This window comes from Oncorhynchus gorbuscha, linkage group LG22, assembly GCF_021184085.1.
Source record: "Oncorhynchus gorbuscha isolate QuinsamMale2020 ecotype Even-year linkage group LG22, OgorEven_v1.0, whole genome shotgun sequence".
In the NCBI taxonomy this organism is placed as follows: Eukaryota; Metazoa; Chordata; class Actinopteri; order Salmoniformes; family Salmonidae; genus Oncorhynchus; species Oncorhynchus gorbuscha.
The window spans coordinates 50398219-50419918 of NC_060194.1; the positions used below are offsets into that span (position 1 = coordinate 50398219).

The window sequence follows — 21700 nt, forward strand, 5'->3', positions numbered from 1 at the left end:
AGGTTAGCTGCCTGGTCTCATTCTCAGTAGATACTGTGGAGGTTAGCTGCCTGGTCTCATTATCAGTAGATACTGTGGAGGTTAGCTGTCTGGTCTCACTCTCTGTAGATACTGTGGAGGTTAGCTGCCTGGTCTCATTCTCAGTAGATACTGAGGAGATTAGCTGCCTGGTCTCACTCTCTGTAGATACTGTGGAGGTTAGCTGCCTGGTCTCACTCTCTGTAGATACTGTGCAGGTTAGCTGTCTGGTCTCATTCACAGTAGACATTGTGGAGGTTAGCTGACTGGTCTCATTCTGAGTAGATACTGTTGAGGTTAGCTGCCTGTTCACATTCTGAGTAGATACTGTTGAGGTTAGCTGCCTGGTCTCATTCTCAGTAGATACTGTGGAGGTTAGCTGTCTAGTCTCATTCTGAGTAGATACTGTGGAGGCTAGCTGCCTGTTCTCATTCTCTGTAGATACTGTGGAGGTTAGCTGCCTGATCTCATTCTCTGTAGATACTGTGGAGGTTAGCTGTCTGGTCTCATTCCCAGTAGATACTGTGGAGGTTAGCTGTCTGGTCTCATTCCCAGTAGATACTGTGGAGGTTAGCTGCCTGTTCTCATTCCCAGTAGATACTGTTGTGGTTAGCTGCCTGTTCTCATTCTCATCGGATACTGTGGAGGTTAGCTGCCTGTTCTCATTCTCAGTAGATACTGTGGAGGTTAGCTGCCTGGTCTCATTCTCAGTAGATACTGTGGAGGTTAGCTGCCTGGTCTCATTCTCAGTAGATACTGTGGAGGTTAGCTGCCTGGTCTCATTCTCAGTAGATACTGTGGAGGTTAGCTGCCTGGTCTCATTCTCAGTAGATACTCTGGAGGTTAGCTGTCTGGTCTCATTCTCATCAGATACTGTGGAGGTTAGCTGCCTGGTCTCATTCCCAGTAGATACTGTGGAGGTTAGCTGCCTGGTCTCATTCTCAGTAGATACTGTGGAGGTTAGCTGCCTGGTCTCATTCTCAGTAGATACTGTTGGGGTTAGCTGCCTGGTCTCATTCACAGTAGATTCTGTTGAGATTAGCTGTCTGGTCTCATTCTCAGTAGATACTGTGGAGGTTAGCTGCCTGGTCTCATTCTCAGTAGATACTGTGGAGGTTAGCTGCCTGGTCTCATTCTCAGTAGATACTGTGGAGGTTAGCTGCCTGGTCTCATTCTCAGTAGATACTGTGGAGGTTAGCTGCCTGGTCTCATTCTCAGTAGATACTGTGGAGGTTAGCTGCCTGGTCTCATTCTCAGTAGATACTGTGGAGGTTAGCTGCCTGGTCTCATTCTCAGTAGATACTGTGGAGGTTAGCTGCCTGGTCTCATTCTCAGTAGATACTGTGGAGGTTAGCTGCCTGGTCTCATTCTCAGTAGATACTGTGGAGTAGCTGCCTGGTCTCATTCTCAGTAGATACTGTGGAGGTTAGCTGCCTGGTCTCATTCTCAGTAGATACTGTGGAGGTTAGCTGCCTGGTCTCATTCTCAGTAGATACTGTGGAGGTTAGCTGCCTGGTCTCATTCTCAGTAGATACTGTGGAGGTTAGCTGCCTGGTCTCATTCTCAGTAGATACTGTGGAGGTTAGCTGCTGCCTGGTGGAGGTTAGCTGCCTGGTCTCATTCTCAGTAGATACTGTGGAGGTTAGCTGCCTGGTCTCATTCTCAGTAGATACTGTGGAGGTTAGCTGCCTGGTTCTCATTCTGTAGTAGATACTGATACTGTGGAGGTTAGCTGCCTGGTCTCATTCTCAGTAGATACTGTGGAGGTTAGCTGCCTGATCTCATTCTCTGTAGATACTGTGGAGGTTAGCTGCCTGGTCTCATTCCCAGTAGATACTGTTGGGGTTCGCTGCCTGGTCTCATTCACAGTAGATTCTGTCGAGATTAGCTGTCTGGTCTCATTCTCAGTAGATGCTCTGGAGGTTAGCTGTCTGGTCTCATTCTCATCAGATACTGTGGAGGTTAGCTGCCTGGTCTCATTCTCAGTAGATACTGTGGAGGTTAGCTGCCTGGTCTCATTCCCAGTAGATACTGTGGAGGTTAGCTGCCTGGTCTCATTCTCAGTAGATACTGTGGAGGTTAGCTGCCTGGTCTCATTCTCAGTAGATACTGTGGAGGTTAGCTGCCTGGTCTCATTCTCAGTAGATACTGTGGAGGTTAGCTGCCTGGTCTCATTCTCAGTAGATACTGTGGAGGTTAGCTGCCTGGTCTCATTCTCAGTAGATACTGTGGAGGTTAGCTGCCTGGTCTCATTCTCAGTAGATACTGTGGAGGTTAGCTGCCTGTTGTCATTCTCATCAGATACTGTGGAGGTTAGCTGCCTGTTCTCATTCTCAGTAGATACTGTGGAGGTTAGCTGTCTGGTCTCATTATCAGTAGATACTGTGGAGGTTAGCTGCCTGGTCTCATTGCCTGGTCTCATTCTCAGTAGATACTGTGGAGGTTAGCTGCCTGGTCTCATTCTCAGTAGATACTGTGGAGGTTAGCTGCCTGGTCTCATTCTCAGTAGATACTGTGGAGGTTAGCTGCCTGGTCTCATTCTCAGTAGATACTGTGGAGGTTAGCTGCCTGTTGTCATTCTCATCAGATACTGTGGAGGTTAGCTGCCTGTTCTCATTCTGAGTAGATACTGTGAAGGTTAGCTGCTTGGTCTCATTCTCATCAGATACTGTGGAGGTTAGCTGCCTGGTCTCATTCTCAGTAGATACTGTGGAGGTTATCTGCCTGGTCTCATTCACATTAGATACTGTGGAGGTTAGCTGCCTGGTCTCATTCTCAGTAGATACTGTGGAGGTTAGCTGTCTGGTCTCATTCTGAGTAGATACTGTGGATCCTAGCTGCCTGTTCTCATTCTCTGTAGATACTGTGGAGGTTAGCTGCCTGATCTCATTCTCTGTAGATACTTTGGAGGTTAGCTGTCTGGTCTCATTCTGAGTAGATACTGTGGAGGTTAGCTGCCTGTCTCATTCCAGTAGATACTGTGGGTTAGCTGCCTGTTCTCATTCTCAGTAGATACTGTGGAGGTTAGCTGCCTGTTCTCATTCTCAGTAGATACTGTGGAGGTTAGCTGTCTCATTCTGTAGTCTCATTCTCAGTAGATACTGTGGAGGTTAGCTGCCTGGTCTCATTCTCAGTAGATACTGTGGAGGTTAGCTGCCTGGTCTCATTCTCAGTAGATACTGTGGAGGTTAGCTGCCTGGTCTCATTCTCAGTAGATACTGTGGAGGTTAGCTGCCTGGTCTCATTCTCAGTAGATACTGTGGAGGTTAGCTGCCTGGTCTCATTCTCAGTAGATACTGTGGAGGTTAGCTGCCTGGTCTCATTCTCAGTAGATACTGTGGAGGTTAGCTGCCTGGTCTCATTCTCAGTAGATACTGTGGAGGTTAGCTGCCTGGTCTCATTCTCAGTAGATACTGTGGAGGTTAGCTGCCTGGTCTCATTCTCAGTAGATACTGTGGAGGTTAGCTCATTCTGGTCTCATTCTCAGTAGATACTGTGGAGGTTAGCTGCCTGGTCTCATTCTCAGTAGATACTGTGGAGGTTAGCTGCCTGGTCTCATTCTCAGTAGATACTGTGGAGGTTAGCTGCCTGGTCTCATTCTCAGTAGATACTGTGGAGGTTAGCTGCCTGGTCTCATTCTCAGTAGATACTGTGGAGGTTAGCTGCCTGGTCTCATTCTCAGTAGATACTGTGGAGGTTAGCTGCCTGGTCTCATTCTCAGTAGATACTGTGGAGGTTAGCTGTCTGGTCTCATTCCCAGTAGATACTGTGGAGGTTAGCTGTCTGGTCTCATTCCCAGTAGATACTGTGGAGGTTAGCTGCCTGTTCTCATTCCCAGTAGATACTGTTGTGGTTAGCTGCCTGTTCTCATTCTCAGTAGATACTGTGGAGGTTAGCTGCCTGTTCTCATTCTCAGTAGATACTGTGGAGGTTAGCTGCCTGGTCTCATTCTCAGTAGATACTGTGGAGGTTAGCTGCCTGGTCTCATTCTCAGTAGATACTGTGGAGGTTAGCTGCCTGGTCTCATTCTCAGTAGATACTGTGGAGGTTAGCTGCCTGGTCTCATTCTCAGTAGATACTGTGGAGGTTAGCTGCCTGGTTAGATACTGTGGAGGTTAGCTGCCTGGTCTCATTCTCAGTAGATACTGTGGAGGTTAGCTGCCTGGTCTCATTCTCAGTAGATACTGTGGAGGTTAGCTGCCTGGTCTCATTCTCAGTAGATACTGTGGAGGTTAGCTGTCTGGTCTCATTCTCAGTAGATACTGTGGAGGTTAGCTGTCTGGTCTCACTCTCTGTAGATACTGTGGAGGTTAGCTGCCTGGTCTCATTCTCAGTAGATACTTAGGAGATTAGCTGCCTGGTCTCATTCTCAGTAGATACTGTGGAGGTTAGCTGCCTGGTCTCATTCTCTGTAGATACTGTGGAGGTTAGCTGTCTGGTCTCATTCCCAGTAGATACTGTTGGGGTTCGCTGCCTGGTCTCATTCACAGTAGATACTGAGGTTAGCTGCCTGGTCTCATTCTCAGAGGTTAGCTGCCTGGTCTCATTCTCAGTAGATACTGTGGAGGTTAGCTGCCTGTCTCATTCTCAGTAGATACTGGAGGTTAGCTGCCTGGTCTCATCTCATTCCCAGTAGATACTGTTGGGGTTCGCTGCCTGGTCTCATTCACAGTAGATTCTGTGGAGATTAGCTGTCTGGTCTCATTCTCAGTAGATACTCTGGAGGTTAGCTGTCTGGTCTCATTCTCATCAGATACTGTGGAGGTTAGCTGCCTGGTCTCATTCTCAGTAGATACTGTGGAGGTTAGCTGCCTGGTCTCATTCTCAGTAGATACTGTGGAGGTTAGCTGCCTGGTCTCATTCTCAGTAGATACTGTGGAGGTTAGCTGCCTGGTCTCATTCTCAGTAGATACTGTGGAGGTTAGCTGCCTGGTCTCATTCTCAGTAGATACTATGGAGGTTAGCTGCCTGTCTCATTCATTCTGGAGTAGATAGTAGATATGGAGGTTAGCTGCCTGGTCTCATTCTCAGTAGATACTGTGGAGGTTAGCTGCCTGTTCTCATTCTCAGTAGATACTGTGGAGGTTAGCTGCCTGGTCTCATTAGATCAGTAGATACTGTGGAGGTTAGCTGCCTGGTCTCATTCTCAGTAGATACTGTGGAGGTTAGCTGCCTGGTCTCATTCTCAGTAGATACTGTGGAGGTTAGCTGCCTGGTCTCATTCTCAGTAGATACTGTGGAGGTTAGCTGCCTGGTCTCATTCTCAGTAGATACTGTGGAGGTTAGCTGCCTGGTCTCATTCTCAGTAGATACTGTGGAGGTTAGCTGCCTGTTCTCATTCATTCTCAGTAGATACTGTGGAGGTTAGCTGCCTGGTCTCATTCTCTAGATAGATAGCTGCCTGGTCTCATTCTCAGTAGATAGAGGTTAGCTGCCTGATCTCATTCTCTGTAGATATTCTGTAGGAGATTAGCTGCCTGGTCTCATTCTCAGTAGATACTGTGGAGGTTAGCTGCCTGGTCTCTGTAGATACTGTGGAGGTTAGCTGTCTGGTCTCATTCACAGTAGACATTGTGGAGGTTAGCTGACTGGTCTCATTCTGCGTAGATACTGTGGAGGTTAGCTGCCTGTTCTCATTCTGAGTAGATACTGTTGAGGTTAGCTGCCTGGTCTCATTCTCAGTAGATACTGTGGAGGTTAGCTGCCTGGTCTCATTCTCAGTAGATACTGTGGAGGTTAGCTGCCTGGTCTCATTCTCAGTAGATACTGTGGAGGTTAGCTGCCTGGTCTCATTCTCAGTAGATACTGTGGAGGTTAGCTGCCTGGTCTCATTCTGGAGGTTAGATCTCATTCTCAGTAGATACTGTGGAGGTTAGCTGTCTGGTCTCATTCTCATCAGATACTGTGGAGGTTAGCTGCTTGGTCTCATTCTCAGTAGATACTGTGGAGGTTAGCTGCTTGGTCTCATTCTCAGTAGATACTGTGGAGGTTAGCTGCCTGGTCTCATTCTCAGTAGATACTGTGGAGGTTAGCTGCCTGGTCTCATTCTCAGTAGATACTGTGGAGGTTAGCTGCCTGGTCTCATTCTCAGTAGATACTGTGGAGGTTAGCTGCCTGGTCTCATTCTCATAGATACTGGAGGTTAGCTGCCTGGTCTCATTCTCAGTAGATACTGTGGAGGTTAGCTGCCTGGTCTCATTCTCAGTTGTACTGTGGAGGTTAGCTGCCTAGTCTCATTCTCAGTAGATACTGTTGGAGTTAGCTGTCTGGTCTCATTCTCAGTAGATACTGTTGGGGTTAGCTGCCTGGTCTCATTCTCATCAGATCCTGTTGAGGTTAGCTGCCTGGTCTCATTATCAGTAGATACTGTGGAGGTTAGCTGCCTGTTCTCATTCTCATCAGATACTGTGGAGGTTAGCTGCCTGGTCTCATTCTCAGTAGATACTGTGGAGGTTAGCTGCCTGGTCTCATTCTCAGTAGATACTGTGGAGGTTAGCTGTCTGGTCTCATTCTCAGTAGATACTGTGGAGGTTAGCTGCCTGTTGTCATTCTCATCAGATACTGTGGAGGTTAGCTGCCTGTTCTCATTCTGAGTAGATACTGTGAAGGTTAGCTGTCTGGTCTCATTATCAGTAGATAATATGGAGGTTAGCTGCCTGGTCTCATTCCCAGTAGATACTGTGGAGGTTAGCTGCCTGGTCTCATTCTCAGTAGATACTGTGGAGGTTAGCTGCCTGGTCTCATTCTCAGTAGATACTGTGGAGGTTAGCTGCCTGGTCTCATTCTCAGTAGATACTGTGGAGGTTAGCTGCCTGGTCTCATTCTCAGTAGATACTGTGGAGGTTAGCTGCTGCCTGTGGAGGTTAGCATCATTCTGAGTAGATACTGTGGAGGTTAGCTGCCTGGTCTCATTCTCAGTCAGATACTGTGGAGGTTAGCTGCCTGGTCTCATTCTCAGTAGATACTGTGGAGGTTATCTGCCTGGTCTCATTCACAGTAGATACTGTGGAGGTTAGCTGCCTGGTCTCATTCTCAGTAGATAGATACTGTGGAGGTTAGGTTAGCTGTCTGGTCTCATTCTCAGTAGATACTGTGGAGGTTAGCTGCCTGGTCTCATTCTCAGTAGATACTGTGGAGGTTAGCTGCCTGGTCTCATTCTCAGTAGATACTGTGGAGGTTAGCTGTCTGGTCTCATTCTCATCAGATTACTGTGGCTAGTAGCTGGAGGTTAGCTGGTCTCATTCTCAGTAGATACTGTGGAGGTTAGCTGCCTGGTCTCTCATTCTCAGTAGATACTGTTGGAGGTTAGCTGCCTGGTCTCATTCTCAGTAGATACTGTGGAGGTTAGCTGCCTGGTCTCATTCTCAGTAGATACTGTGGAGGTTAGCTGCCTGGTCTCATTCTCAGTAGATACTGTGGAGGTTAGCTGCCTGGTCTCATTCTCAGTAGATACTGTGGAGGTTAGCTGCCTGGTCTCATTCTCAGTAGATACTGTTGGGGTTAGCTGCCTGGTCTCATTCTCATCAGATCCTGTTGAGGTTAGCTGCCTGGTCTCATTATCAGTAGATACTGTGGAGGTTAGCTGCCTGGTCTCATTCTCAGTAGATACTGTGGAGGTTAGCTGCCTGGTCTCATTCTCAGTAGATACTGTGGAGGTTAGCTGTCTGGTCTCATTCTCATCAGATACTGTGGAGGTTAGCTGCCTGGTCTCATTCTCAGTAGATACTGTGGAGGTTAGCTGCCTGGTCTCATTCTCAGTAGATACTGTGGAGGTTAGCTGCCTGGTCTCATTCTCAGTAGATACTGTGGAGGTTAGCTGCCTGGTCTCATTCTCAGTAGATACTGTGGAGGTTAGCTGCCTGGTCTCATTCTCAGTAGATACTGTGGAGGTTAGCTGCCTGGTCTCATTCTCAGTAGATACTGTGGAGGTTAGCTGCCTGGTCTCATTCTCAGTAGATACTGTGGAGGTTAGCTGCCTGGTCTCATTCTCAGTAGATACTGTGGAGGTTAGCTGCCTGGTCTCATTCTCATCAGATACTGTGGAGGTTAGCTGCCTGTTCTCATTCTCAGTAGATACTGTGGAGGTTAGCTGCCTGGTCTCATTCTCAGTAGATACTGTGGAGGTTAGCTGCCTGGTCTCATTCTCAGTAGATACTGTGGAGGTTAGCTGCCTGGTCTCATTCTCAGTAGATACTGTGGAGGTTAGCTGCCTGGTCTCATTCACATCAGATACTGTGGAGGTTAGCTGCCTGGTCTCATTCTCAGTAGATACTGTGGAGGTTAGCTGCCTGGTCTCATTCTCAGTAGATACTGTGGAGGTTAGCTGCCTGGTCTCATTCTCAGTAGATACTGTGGAGGTTAGCTGCCTGGTCTCATTCTCAGTAGATACTGTGGAGGTTAGCTGCCTGGTCTCATTATCAGTAGATACTGTGGAGGTTAGCTGCCTGGTCTCATTCTCAGTAGATACTGTGGAGGTTAGCTGCCTGGTCTCATTCTCAGTAGATACTGTGGAGGTTAGCTGCCTGTTGTCATTCTCATCAGATACTGTGGAGGTTAGCTGCCTGTTCTCATTCTGAGTAGATACTGTGAAGGTTAGCTGCTTGCTCTCATTCTCATCAGATACTGTGGAGGTTAGCTGCCTGGTCTCATTCTCAGTAGATACTGTGGAGGTTAGCTGCCTGGTCTCATTCTCAGTAGATACTGTGGAGGTTAGCTGTCTGGTCTCATTCACATCAGATTAAGTGGCGGTTAGCTGACTGGTCTCATTCTCAGTAGATACTGTGGAGGTTAGCTGCCTTGTCTCATTCTCTGTAGATACTGTTGAGGTTAGCTGCCTGGTCTCATTCTGAGTAGATACTGTGGAGGTTAGCTGCTTGGTCTCATTCTCAGTTGTACTGTGGAGGTTAGCTGCCTAGTCTCATTCTCAGTAGATACTGTTGGAGTTAGCTGTCTGGTCTCATTCTCAGTAGATACTAGCTGTCTGGTTGGAGTTAGCTGTCTGGTCTCATTCTCAGTAGATACTGTTGGGGTTAGCTGCCTGGTCTCATTCTCATCAGATCCTGTTGAGGTTAGCTGCCTGGTCTCATTATCAGTAGATACTTTTGGGGTTAGCTGCCTGTTCTCATTCTCATCAGATACTATGGAGATTAGCTGCCTGGTCTCATTCTCAGTAGATACTATGGAGGTTAGCTGCCTGGTCTCATTCTCAGTAGATACTGTGGTGGTTTGCTGTCTGGTCTCATTCTCAGTAGATACTGTGGAGGTTAGCTGTCTGGTCTCATTCTCAGTAGATACTGTGGTGGTTTGCTGTCTGGTCTCATTCTCAGTAGATACTGTGGAGGTTAGCTGTCTGGTCTCATTAGAGATGAACGTACTTTGGTGTGAAAAGTGTAAATCAATCCCAGAACAACAGCAAAGGACCTTGTGAAGATGCTGGGGGAAACAGGTACAAAAGTATCTACTGTACACGGATAAACGGTTCTTCCTCTCTATCATGGATGTCATGATTGCCCTTAGTTTGAAAATGTAATCCAGAGACAGGTGTTTTATACAGCAGCCAGGTGTGTTCTCTTTTGGACTCTCTCTCAATCATCTCTCTGCTTCCACCGGGCGTTCTACTCATTTCAAAACTCGGTCAAATTCTTCCGTGACAACGACACCATGTCTTCCCCACCACTGTCATCAGAAGACTACAATGTCTGGATCAATGGAAAATGTTTTTACCTAAATAAGGGATTTTCTCATTGTTTGATTCATTTTGCTATGCATGCTCCTGTGATGTAGAACAGACCTGGAAGCGTAGAAATATTGAGCAGTATAACAGAACTGGAAGCATAGAAATAGTGAGCAGTAGAACAGAACAGGAAGCATAGAAATAGTGAGCAGTAGAACAGACCTGGAAGCATAGAAATATCAAATCAAATCACATTTATTTATATAGCCCTTCGTACATCAGCTGATATCTCAAAGTGCTGTACAGCAACCCAGCCTAAAACCCCAAACAGCAAACAATGCAGGTGTAAAAGCACGGTGGCTAGGAAAAACTCCCTAGAAAGGCCAAAACCTAGGAAGAAACCTAGAGAGGAACCAGGCTATGTGGGGTGGCCAGTCCTCTTCTGGCTGTGCCGGGTAGAGATTATAACAGAACATGACCAAGATGTTCAAATGTTCATAAATGACCAGCATGGTCGAATAATAATAAGGCAGAACAGTTGAAACTGGAGCAGCAGCACAGTCAGGTGGACTGGGGACAGCAAGGAGCCATCATGTCAGGTAGTCCTGGGGCACGGTCCTAGGGCTCAGGTCCTCCGAGAGAGAGAAAGAAAGAGAGATTTAGAGAGAGCATATGTGGGAAGGCCAGTCCACTTCTGGTTGTGCCGGGTGGAGATTATAACAGAACGTGGCCAAGATGTTCAAATGTTCATAAATGACCAGCATGGTTGAATAATAGTAAGGCAGAACAGTTGAAACTGGAGCAGCAGCATGGCCAGGTGGACTGGGGACAGCAAGGAGTCATCATGTCAGGTAGTCCTGGGACATGGTCCTAGGGCCCAGGCCAGTTGAAACTGGAGCAGCAGCATGGCCAGGTGGACTGGGGACAGCAAGGAGTCATCATGTCAGGTAGTCCTGGGGCATGGTCCTAGGGCTCAGGTCCTCCGAGAGAGAGAAAGAAAGAGAGAAGGAGAGAATTAGAGAACGCACACTTAGATTCACACAGGACACCGAATAGGACAGGAGAAGTACTCCAGATATAACAAACTGACCCTAGCCCCCCGACACATAAACTACTGCAGCATAAATACTGGAGGCTGAGACAGGAGGGGTCAGGAGACACTGTGGCCCCATCCGAGGACACCCCCGGACAGGGCCAAACAGGAAGGATATAACCCCACCCACTTTGCCAAAGCACAGCCCCCACACCACTAGAGGGATATCTTCAACCACCAACTTACCATCCTGAGACAAGGCCGAGTATAGCCCACAAAGATCTCCGCCACGGCACAACCCAAGGGGGGGGCGCCAACCCAGACAGGCTGACCACAACAGTGAATCAACCCACCCAGGTGACGCCCCCCCCCCCCCCCAGGGACGGCATGAGAGAGCCCCAGCAAGCCAGTGACTCAGCCCCCGTAGCAGGGTTAGAGGCAGAGAATCCCAGTGGAATGAGGGGAACCGGCCAGGCAGAGACAGCAAGGGCGGTTCGTTGCTCCAGAGCCTTTCCGTTCACCTTCCCACTCCTGGGCCAGACTACACTCAATCATATGACCCACTGAAGAGATGAGTCTTCAGTAAAGACTTAAAGGTTGAGACCGAGTTTGCGTCTCTGACATGGGTAGGCAGACCGTTCCATAAAAATGGAGCTCTATAGGAGAAAGCCCTGCCTCCAGCTGTTTGCTTAGAAATTCTAGGGACAATTAGGAGGCCTGCTTCTTGTGACCGTAGCGTACGTGTAGGTATGTACGGCAGGACCAAATCAGAGAGGTAGGTAGGAGCAAGCCCATGTAATGCTTTGTAGGTTAACAGTAAAACCTTGAAATCAGCCCTTGCTTTGACAGGAAGCCAGTGTAGAGAGGCTAGCACTGGAGTAATATGATCAAATTTTTTGGTTCTAGTCAGGATTCTAGCAGCCGTATTTAGCACTAACTGAAGTTTATTTAGTGTTTTATCCGGGTAGCCGGAAAATAGAGCATTGCAGTAGTCTAACCTAGAAGTGACAAAAGCATGGATTAGTTTTTCTGCATCATTTTTGGACAGAAAGTTTCTGATTTTTGCAATGTTACGTAGATGGAAAAAAGCTGTCCTCGAAATGGTCTTGATATGTTCTTCAAAAGAGAGATCAGGGTCCAGAGTAACGCCTGTACAACCATTAAGATTAATTGTCAGATTCAACAGAAGATCTCTTTGTTTCTTGGGACCTAGAACAAGCATCTCTGTTTTGTCCGAGTTTAATAGTAGAAAGTTTGCAGCCATCCACTTCCTTATGTCTGAAACACATGCTTCTAGCGAGGGCAATTTTGGGGCTTCACCATGTTTCATTGAAATGTACAGCTGTGTGTCATCCGCATAGCAGTGAAAGTTTACATTATGTTTTCGAATAACATCCCCAAGAGGTAAAATATATAGTGAAAACAATAGTGGTCCTAAAACAGAACCTTGAGGAACACCGAAATTACAGTTGATTTGTCAGAGGACAAACCATTCACAGAGACAAACTGATATCTTTCAGACAGATGAGATCTAAACCAGGCCAGAACATGTCCGTGTAGACCAATTTGGGTTTCCAATCTCTCCAAAAGAATGTGGTGATCGATGGTATCAAAAGCAGCACTAAGGTCTAGGAGCACGAGGACAGATGCAGAGCCTCAGTCCGATGCCATTAAAATGTCATTTACCACCTTCACAAGTGCCGTCTCTGTGCTATGATGGGGTCTAAAACCAGACGGAAGCATTTCGTATACATTGTTTTTCTTCAGGAAGGCAGTGAGTTGCTGCGCAACAGCCTTCTCTAAAATTTTTGAGAGGAATGGAAGATTCGATATAGGCCGATAGTTTTTTATATTTTCTGGGTCAAGGTTTGGCTTTTTCAAGAGAGGCTTTATTACTGCCACTTTTAGTGAGTTTGGTACACATCCAGTGGATAGAGAGCCGTTTATTATGTTCAACATAGGAGGGCCAAGCACAGGAAGCAGCTCTTTCAGTAGTTTAGTTGGAATAGGGTCCAGTATACAGCTTGAAGGTTTAGAGGCCATGATTATTTTCATCATAGTGTCAAGAGATATAGTACTAAAACACTTGAGCGTCTCTCTTGATCCTAGGTCCTGGCAGAGTTGTGCAGACTCAGGACAACTGAGGTTTGGAGGAATACGCAGGTTTAAAGAGGAGTCCGTAATTTGCTTTCTAGTAATCATAATCTTTTCCTCAAAGAAGTTCATGAATTTATCACTGCTAAAGTGAAAGTCATCCTCTCTTGGTGAATGCTGCTTTTTAGTTAGCTTTGCCACAGTATCAAAAAGGAATTTCGGATTGTTCTTATTTTCCTCAATTAAGTTAGAAAAATAGGATGATCGAGCAGCAGTAAGGGCTCTTCGGTACTGCACGGTACCGTCCTTCCAAGCTAGTCGGAAGACTTCCAGTTTGGTGTGGCGCCATTTCCGTTCCAATTTTCTGGGAAGCTTGCTTCAGAGCTCGGGTATTTTCTGTGTACCAGGGAGCTAGTTTCTTATGAGACATTTTTTTAGTTTTTAGGGGTGCAACTGCATCTAGGGTATTGTGCAAGGTTAAATTGAGATCCTCAGTTAGGTGGTTAACGGATTTTTGTCCTCTGGCGTCCTTGGGTAGGCAGAGGGAGTCTGGGAAGGGCATCAAGGAATCTTTGTGTTGTCTGTGAATTTATAGCACGACTTTTGATGTTCCTTGGTTGGGGTCTGAGCAGATTATTTGTTGCAATTGCAAACGTAATAAAATGGTGGTCCGATAGTCCAGGATTATGAGGAAAAACATTAAGATCCACAACATTTATTCCATGGGACAAAACTAGGTCCAGCGTATGACTGTGACAGTGAGTGGGTCCAGAGACATGTTGGACAAAATCCACTGAGTCAATGATGGCTCCGAAAGCCTTTTGGAGTGGGTCTGTGGACTTTTCCATGTGAATATTAAAGTCACCAAAGATTAGAATATTATCTGCAATGACTACAAGGTCCGATAGGAATTCAGGGAACTCAGTGAGAAACGCTGTATATGGCCCAGGAGGCCTGTAAACAGTAGCTATAAAAAGTGATTGAGTAGGCTGCATAGATTTCATGACTAGAAGCTCAAAAGACGAAAACATAAATGAAATCGTAAATGTTAGCAACACCTCCGCCTTTGCGGGATGCACGGGGGATATGGTCACTAGTGTAGCCAGGAGGTAAGGCCTCATTTAACACAGTAAATTCTTCAGGCTTAAGCCATGTTTCAGTCAGGCCAATCACATCAAGATTATGATCAGTGATTAGTTCATTGACTATAATTGCCTTTGAAGTAAGGGATCTAACATTAAGTAGCCCTATTTTGAGATGTGAGGTATCATATCTCTTTCAGTAATGACAGGAATGGAGGTGGTCTTTATCCTAGAGAGATTGCTAAGGCGAACACCGCCATGTTTAGTTTTGCCCAACCTTGGTCGAGGCACAGACACGGTCTCAATGGTGATAGCTGAGCTGACTACACTGACTATGCTAGTGGCAGACTCCACTATGCTGGCAGGCTGGCTAACAGCCTGCTGCCTGGCCTGCACCCTATTTCATTGTGGAGCTAGAGGAGTTAGAGCCCTGTCTATGTTGGTAGATAAGATGAGAGCACCCCTCCAGCTAGGATGGAGTCCGTCACTCCTCAGCAGGTCAGGCTTGGTCCTGTTTGTGGGTGAGTCCCAGAAAGAGGGCCAATTATCTACAAATTCTATCTTTTGGGAGGTGCAGAAAACAGTTTTCAACCAGCGATTGAGTTGTGAGACTCTGCTGTAGAGCTCATCACTCCCCCTAACTGAGAGGGGGCCAGAGACAATTACTCGATGCCGACACATCTTTCTAGCTGATATGCACGCAGAAGCTATGTTGCGCTTGGTGATCTCTGACTGTTTCATCCTAACATCGTTGGTGCCGACGTGGATAACAATATCTCTATACTCTCTACACACACCAGTTTTAGCTTTAGCCAGCACCATCTTCAGATTAGCCTTAACGTCGGTAGCCCTGCCCCCGGGTAAACAGTGTATGATCGCTGGATGATTCGCTTTAAGTCTAATACTGCGGGTAATGGAGTCTCCAATGACTAGAGTTTTCAATTTGTCAGAGCTAATGGTGGGAAGCTTCGGCGTCTCAGACCCCGTAACGGGAGGAGTAGAGACCAGAGAAGACTCGGCCTCTGACACCGACCCGCTGCTTAATGGGGAAAACCGGTTGAAAGTTTCTGTCGGCTGAATGAGCGACACCGGTTGAGCGTTCCTACAGCATTTCCTTCCAGAAACCGTGAGAAAGTTGTCCGGCTGCGGGGACTGTGCCAGGAGATTTATACTACTATCTGTACTTACTGGTGGCACAGACGCTGTTTCATCCTTTCCTACACTGAAATTACCCTTGCCTAACGATTGCGTCTGAAGCTGGGCTTGTAGCACAGCTATCCTCGCCGTAAGGCGAGTACAGCAACTACAATTAGAAGGCATCATGTTAATGTTACTACTTAGCTTCGGCTGTTGGAGGTCCTGACGAATCGTGTCCAGATAAAGCGTCCGGAGTGAAAAAGTTGAGGAAAAAATAAATAAATATATGAACGGTAATTAAAAAGTGAAAACCGTAAAGTTGTCAGGTAGCAAAATAGGTTGGCAACAAAACGCACAGCAATTCGAAAACAAGCCTGCCTAAATAGTAAATAGTGAGCAGTAGAACAGACCTGGAAGCATAGAAATAGTGAGCATTAGAACAGACCTGGAAGCATAGAAATAGTGAGCAGTAGAACAGACCTGGAAGCATAGAAATAGTGAGCAGTAGAACAGACCTGGAAGCATAGAAATAGTGAGCAGTAGAACAGAACATCTTCAAGTAGAATGGCAATGAATGTTCTCAGGTCGCGCAAAAAGGTGTAAAAAAAGGTGTAAAAAACTGTCTGAATTGCCCTAGGGACTTCAAAGCATCCAATCAAAATGATTCCATGAAATTAAAGGCATATTTACTTACAGGTATCTCTGTAAACACCAAAGGACGGTCCAAAGTTAACCATCTTTGAACGGGTTTGACAACTTGTCATTTTAAATCTTAAAAGTGATATTAGGTAAGCCGAAGCTTAGTCAAATCAATTTTATTCCTCACATGCGCCTAATACAACAGGTGTAGGTAGACCTTACAGTGAAATGCTGAATACAACAGGTGTAGGTAGACCTTACAGTGAAATGCTGAATACAACAGGTGTAGGTAGACCTTACAGTGAAATGCTGAATACAACAGGTGTAGTAGACCTCATAGTGAAATGCTGAATACAACAGGTGTAGGTAGACCTTACAGTGAAATGCTGAATACAACAGGTGTAGTAGACCTCACAGTGAAATGCTGAATACAACAGGTGTAGTAGACCTTACAGTGAAATGCTGAATACAACAGGTGTAGTAGACCTCACAGTGAAATGCTGAATACAACAGGTGTAGTAGACCTTACAGTGAAATGCTGAATACAACAGGTGTAGTAGACCTCACAGTGAAATGCTGAATACAACAGGTGTAGTAGACCTCACAGTGAAATGCTGAATACAACACGTGTAGTAGACCTCACAGTGAAATGCTGAATACAACAGGTGTAGTAGACCTCACAGTGAAATGCTGAATACAACAGGTGAAGTAGACCTCACAGTGAAATGCTGATTTATTGACATGTAGGTAAAGTGACAACAGAGAGTAGCAGCGGTGTAAAAGATGGGGGGGGGGGGTAGTCTGGGTAGCCATTTCATTAGGGCATAGCGGGATTTCTTAGAAGCGTCCGGATAAGTGTCCCGCTCCTTGAAAGCGGCAGCTCTAGCCTTTAGCTCGATGTTGCTAGACTATCTTACCTGTATACATCATCATGCATAATGGATGCGTCTCCCTGCCACGGTTGCCCTTAGTTTGAAGATGTAATCCGGAGACAGGTGTTCTCCTTAGCTATCATACTATAATTAACTGATTTCAAAACTCAGTCCTCCAGAAAGGGGAGAGCAACACTTATACAGCTCCACTACATGATTCATTTTTTTTAAAGCAGCGTTCTACAGGATTACCAACACAGACTAGTGTGAAGGGTGCTGACAAGGCTTGTAATTTAACAATGTTATTAATATTTACAGATGGCATACAAGTTCGTTAAAGTTCACATGTTCCAGTAGACATTTCTGCAAGAAAAAGAAAAAAACGCATTTTGATTAATTTTTTTATTTAAAAAAAAATGGCTCTCCTGTGAAGTCATTATTTGGAACATACACCTAGTTTCCTGAAACGGGTCACATATGACCAAAGACGTTGGAGAAGTGGTTTATCCATACATCTCCATTTTGGACAGTTAGCTCTTAATGTTGTTGTTTGTTCAGTGTTTTACAATTTTCCCAAAAGTGACATGATTCTATGGATTCTTCAATCACAATGAGCTGTTTCCTTTGTGTTTGTTTTGTATTTCTGTACTGTTCTGTTCTGTTCTGGTTTTCTGTGTTTTCTCAATTTCTTTCATAGGTTTATGCACTCTTCATCAAACCATTTAACATTGCAGGTACATTTTCTTAGGTTTTTAGCTTGAATTTTTAAACTCTCTAGGATACGTGGGATGGTAGCGTCCCACCTGTTAACAGCCAGTGAAACTGCAGGGCGCCAAATTCGAAACAACAGAAATCCCATAATTAAAATTCCTCAAACGTACAAGTATTTTACACCATTTTAAAGATAAACTTGTTGTAAATCCAGCCACAGTGTTCGATTATGACGAAAGCAAACCAAACGATTATGTTAGGTCAGAGCCAAGTCACAGAAAAACACAGCCATTTTTCAAGCCAAAGAGAGGAGTCACAAAAATCAGAAATAGATAGAATTAATCACTAACCTTTGATGATCTTCATCAGATGACCCTCATAGAACTTCATGTTACACAATACATGTATGTTTTCTACAGTAAAGTTCATATTTATATAAATAAATCTAAGTATACATTGGCACGTTATGTTCAGTAGTTCCAAAAACATCTGGTGATTTTGCAGAGAGCCACATCAATTTACAGAAATAATAATAATAACAATGTACAGAAATACTCATAATAATAATAATAATAACTCTCGTTGATCAAAGATACAAGTGTTATACATGGAATTTTAAATTCACTTCTCCTTAATGCAACCGCTGTGTCAGATTTCAAAAAATCTTTACGGAAAAAGCAAACCATGCAATAATCTGAGTACAGCACTCAGAGGCCAAACAAGCCAAAAAGATATCCGCCATATTGTGCAGTCAATAGAAGTCAGAAATAACATTATAAATATTCACTTACCTTTGATGATCTTCATCAGAATGCACTCCCAGGAATCCCAGTTCCACAATAAATGTTTGTTTCTGTTCGATAATGTCCATCATTTATGTCCAAATAGCTTATTTTGTTAGGGCATTTGGTCAACAAATCCAAACTCATGAAGCGCGTTCACTAGGAGCAGACGAAATGTCAAAAAGTTCCGTTACAGTCTGTAGAAACATGTCAAACGATGTATAGAATCAATCTTTAGGAGAATTCCTTTGTCTGTAGAATTGCAATGGAATGCAGGTCGCTCTCACGTGAACGAGCGTGGCCAGCTCGTGGCTCTCTGCCAGACACCTGACTCATTCACCTCTCATTCGGCCCCACTTCACAGTAGAAGCATCAAACAATGTTCTAAAGACGGTTGACATCTAGTGGAAGCCTTAGGAAGTGCAACATGACCAATATCCCACTGTATCTTCAATAGGATATGAGTTGAAAAACGACCAACCTCAGATTTCCCACTTCCTGGTTGGATAACTTCTCAGGTTTTTGCCTGCCATATGAGTTCTGTTACACTCACAGACATCCTTCAAACAGTTTTAGAAACCTAACCGTGTTTTCTTTCCAAATCTACTAATTATATGCATATTCTAGCTTTTATGGCTGAGTAGCAAGCAGTTTAATTTGGGCACGCTTTTCATCCAAAATTCCCAATGCTGCCCCCTACCCTAGAGAAGTTTTACATTTTGATATGTTAACTGGTTAGTGGTTAAACTGTTCAGGCTTTCCACTGCTAAGTATACACCTTCACGATTGCATGGAAACATTGTCTCTTTCACCTCCCTCCCTCCCTCCCTCCCTCCCTCCCTCCCTCCCTCCCTCCCTCCCTCCCTCCCTCCCTCCCTCCCTCCCTCCCTCCCTCCCTCCCTCCCTCCCTCCCTCCCTCTCTCTTTCTCTCCCTCTCTCTTCTCTCTCAATCTCTCTCTCCCTCTCCCCCAACCACCCCATCTCTCTCTCCCCCTACAACTTCCTCTCCCTCCCTCTCCCCCCTCCAGGTCAGAGGGGTATCGTAAGGTCCGTACCACTACGATGAAGCCAGTAGTCATGATGACTGTCTATAACCATCTCTCTCCTCCCCCCTCCTCCCAGGTCAGACAGGTACCCGTAAGGTCCCGTACCACTGTGATGAAGCCAGTAGTCATGATGACTGTCTATAACCATCTCTCTCCTCCCCCTCCTCCCAGGTCAGAGGGTACCCGTAAGGTCCCGTACCACTACTATGAACTAGTAGTCACGATGACTGTCTATAACCATCTCTCTCCTCCCCCTCCTCCCAGGTCAGAGGGGTACCCGTAAGGTCCCGTACCACTACTATGAACTAGTAGTCACGATGACTGTCTATAACCATCTCTCTCCTCCCCCTCCTCCCAGGTCAGAGGGGTACCCGTAAGGTCCCTCCACTACTATGAAGCCAGTAATCACAATGACTGTCTATAACCATCTTCTCCTCCTCCTCCCAGGTCAGAGGGGTACCGTGTCAAGGTCCCGTACCACTACTATGAAGCCGGTAGTCGTGATGAGTGTGCAGAGTATCTCCTCCACGAGAGCGCTCCGTACGGCGGCCACCGTTTCATCACAGAGAAGGCCGTCTTGCCAAGTGGGCCAGAACACACACCATTAAGTTCTACAACCCGCCATGGAAACTGTCGTGACCCGGAGGGACCGCAGATAGCCGGGAGGTCTGGAGGAGGGCCATTATTGATGACATCACACAGCCGTGTCCACCTCATCATCCAGGGACAGGGAGAACGCAGGGCCGCTACCGTTACACCAGAGCAGTGTCCCAAATGACACCCTCTCCCCTATATAGTGCACTATCGGGACCTGGTCAAAAGTAATGCACTATATAGGCACGTCTCCCTCCCTTGGCGTTGTCTAGGTGTATATGACACTGAAATGTACAGTCAGAATGCGCACATCGTTCTGCAATCCCAGTCCGTCCATTACCACTGAGCCTGTAGTCTGAGGGGTTGTAATTCCCGTCCCACTGCTTGCCTGACTGTAGCACTGAAACCAGACACCCATCCTGGGCTGAAACGTAGATGGTAGAGGGTGGTCCCTCCATGTCCCCACTGAGCCATGAACCAAGGCCTTCTGTTCACTAAAACAATCTGGCCACTGCAGGACAGGCTCATCCATCTATCCCATTAGAGAAACAACATGAAGAAGAAACTATTTCTCCACTCATTGAATGTCTGTTGTCATCTTCTAGAACTCTGTTGACCTCTTCTAGAACTCTGTTGTCATCTTCTAGAACTCTGTTAACCTTTTCTAGAACTCTGTTGCCCTATTCCAGAACTTTGAGCTGGAGAAAATGTGATGTCCTAAAGGAGCTCCGGAGCAGGGGTCTTCTTGACCACCAATCATCTGCTGCTTTGATGTAGTAAAGGTTGGTGAATGACAAAGGACGGATAGCTCAACGCAACACATACGGGATAAGAAAAGAATGAAACCAACAAACTGTTCTTCATCTCTACAGTAGCTACACACAGGCTGTCTCCCTAATGACACCCTATTCCCTACATAGTGCACTACTTTTGACCAGGGTCCTATAGGTAGTGCACTATGTAGGGAATAAGGTCCTTTAGAATGTGCCATTCTGTAGCTCAGTTGGTAGAGCATGGCGCTTGTAACGCCAGGGTAGTGGGTTCGATCCCCGGGACCACCCATACGTAGAATGTATGCACACATGACTGTAAGTCGCTTTGGATAAAAGCGTCTGCTAAATGGCATATATTATTATTATTATTAGATGTGCTGAAGCCCTGTACAGTACAGTATGTATCTCACAAGTCTGAACTCTCCAAGATGTTGTTATTCTATGTCAGTCTGGGTGTTGATAGAGGCCTGTTACCAATCTCTGACCAGCTACACTACTTTATTCTCCATCTGGCTGTACCCCCTTTCTGTCTGTCTGTCCACTTAGAATTATTGGCTACCAGGGGTGTCTCAAATGGTGCCCTATTCCCTATATAGAGCACTTCTTTCACCAGGGCCCATAGTGCACTTTTTTAACCACGGCCCATAGAGCTGACCATAGGGCACTTCTTTAACCAGGGCCCATATAGCTGACCATAGGGCACTTCTTTAACCAGGGTCCATAGGGCAATTCTTTAACCAGGGCCCATAGGGCACTTCTTTAACCAGGGCCTATAGAGCTGACCATAGGGCACTTCTTTAACCAGGGCTCATATAGCTGACCATAGGGCACTTCTTTAACCAGGGTCCATAGGGCACTTCTTTAACCAGGGCCCATAGAGCTGACCATAGGGCACATTCTTTAACCAGGGCCCATAGAGCTAGGGACCATAGGGCACTTCTTTAACCAGGGCCCATAGAGCTGACCATAGGGCACTTCTTTTAGAGCAGACCATAGGGAAGGGCCCATAGAGCTGAACATAGGGAACTTCTTTAACCAGGGCCCATAGAGCTGACCATAGGGCACTTCTTTAACCAGGGCCCATAGAGCTGACCATAGGGCACTTCTTTAACCAGGGTCCATAGGGCACTTCTTTAACCAGGGCCCATAGAGCAGACCATAGGGAACTTTTTTAACCAGGGCCCATAGAGCTGGCCATAGGGCACTTCTTTAACCAGGGTCCATAGGGCACTTCTTTAACCAGGGC

General features: G+C 46.0%; 1 protein-coding gene across 1 annotated transcript in view; it reads left to right on the forward strand.

Annotated features, from left to right (window-relative positions):
* Window positions 1–20617, forward strand: part of st6galnac3 (ST6 (alpha-N-acetyl-neuraminyl-2,3-beta-galactosyl-1,3)-N-acetylgalactosaminide alpha-2,6-sialyltransferase 3) — a 126437-nt gene extending 105820 nt beyond the window's left edge. Inside the window, 2 exon segments of the mRNA XM_046320863.1 lie at window positions 19535–19662; window positions 19665–20617. Of these exon segments, the coding sequence (XP_046176819.1) occupies window positions 19535–19662; window positions 19665–19726 (190 nt within the window). The 3' untranslated portion in view covers window positions 19727–20617.
* Window positions 20618–21700: the final 1083 nt, after the last annotated feature.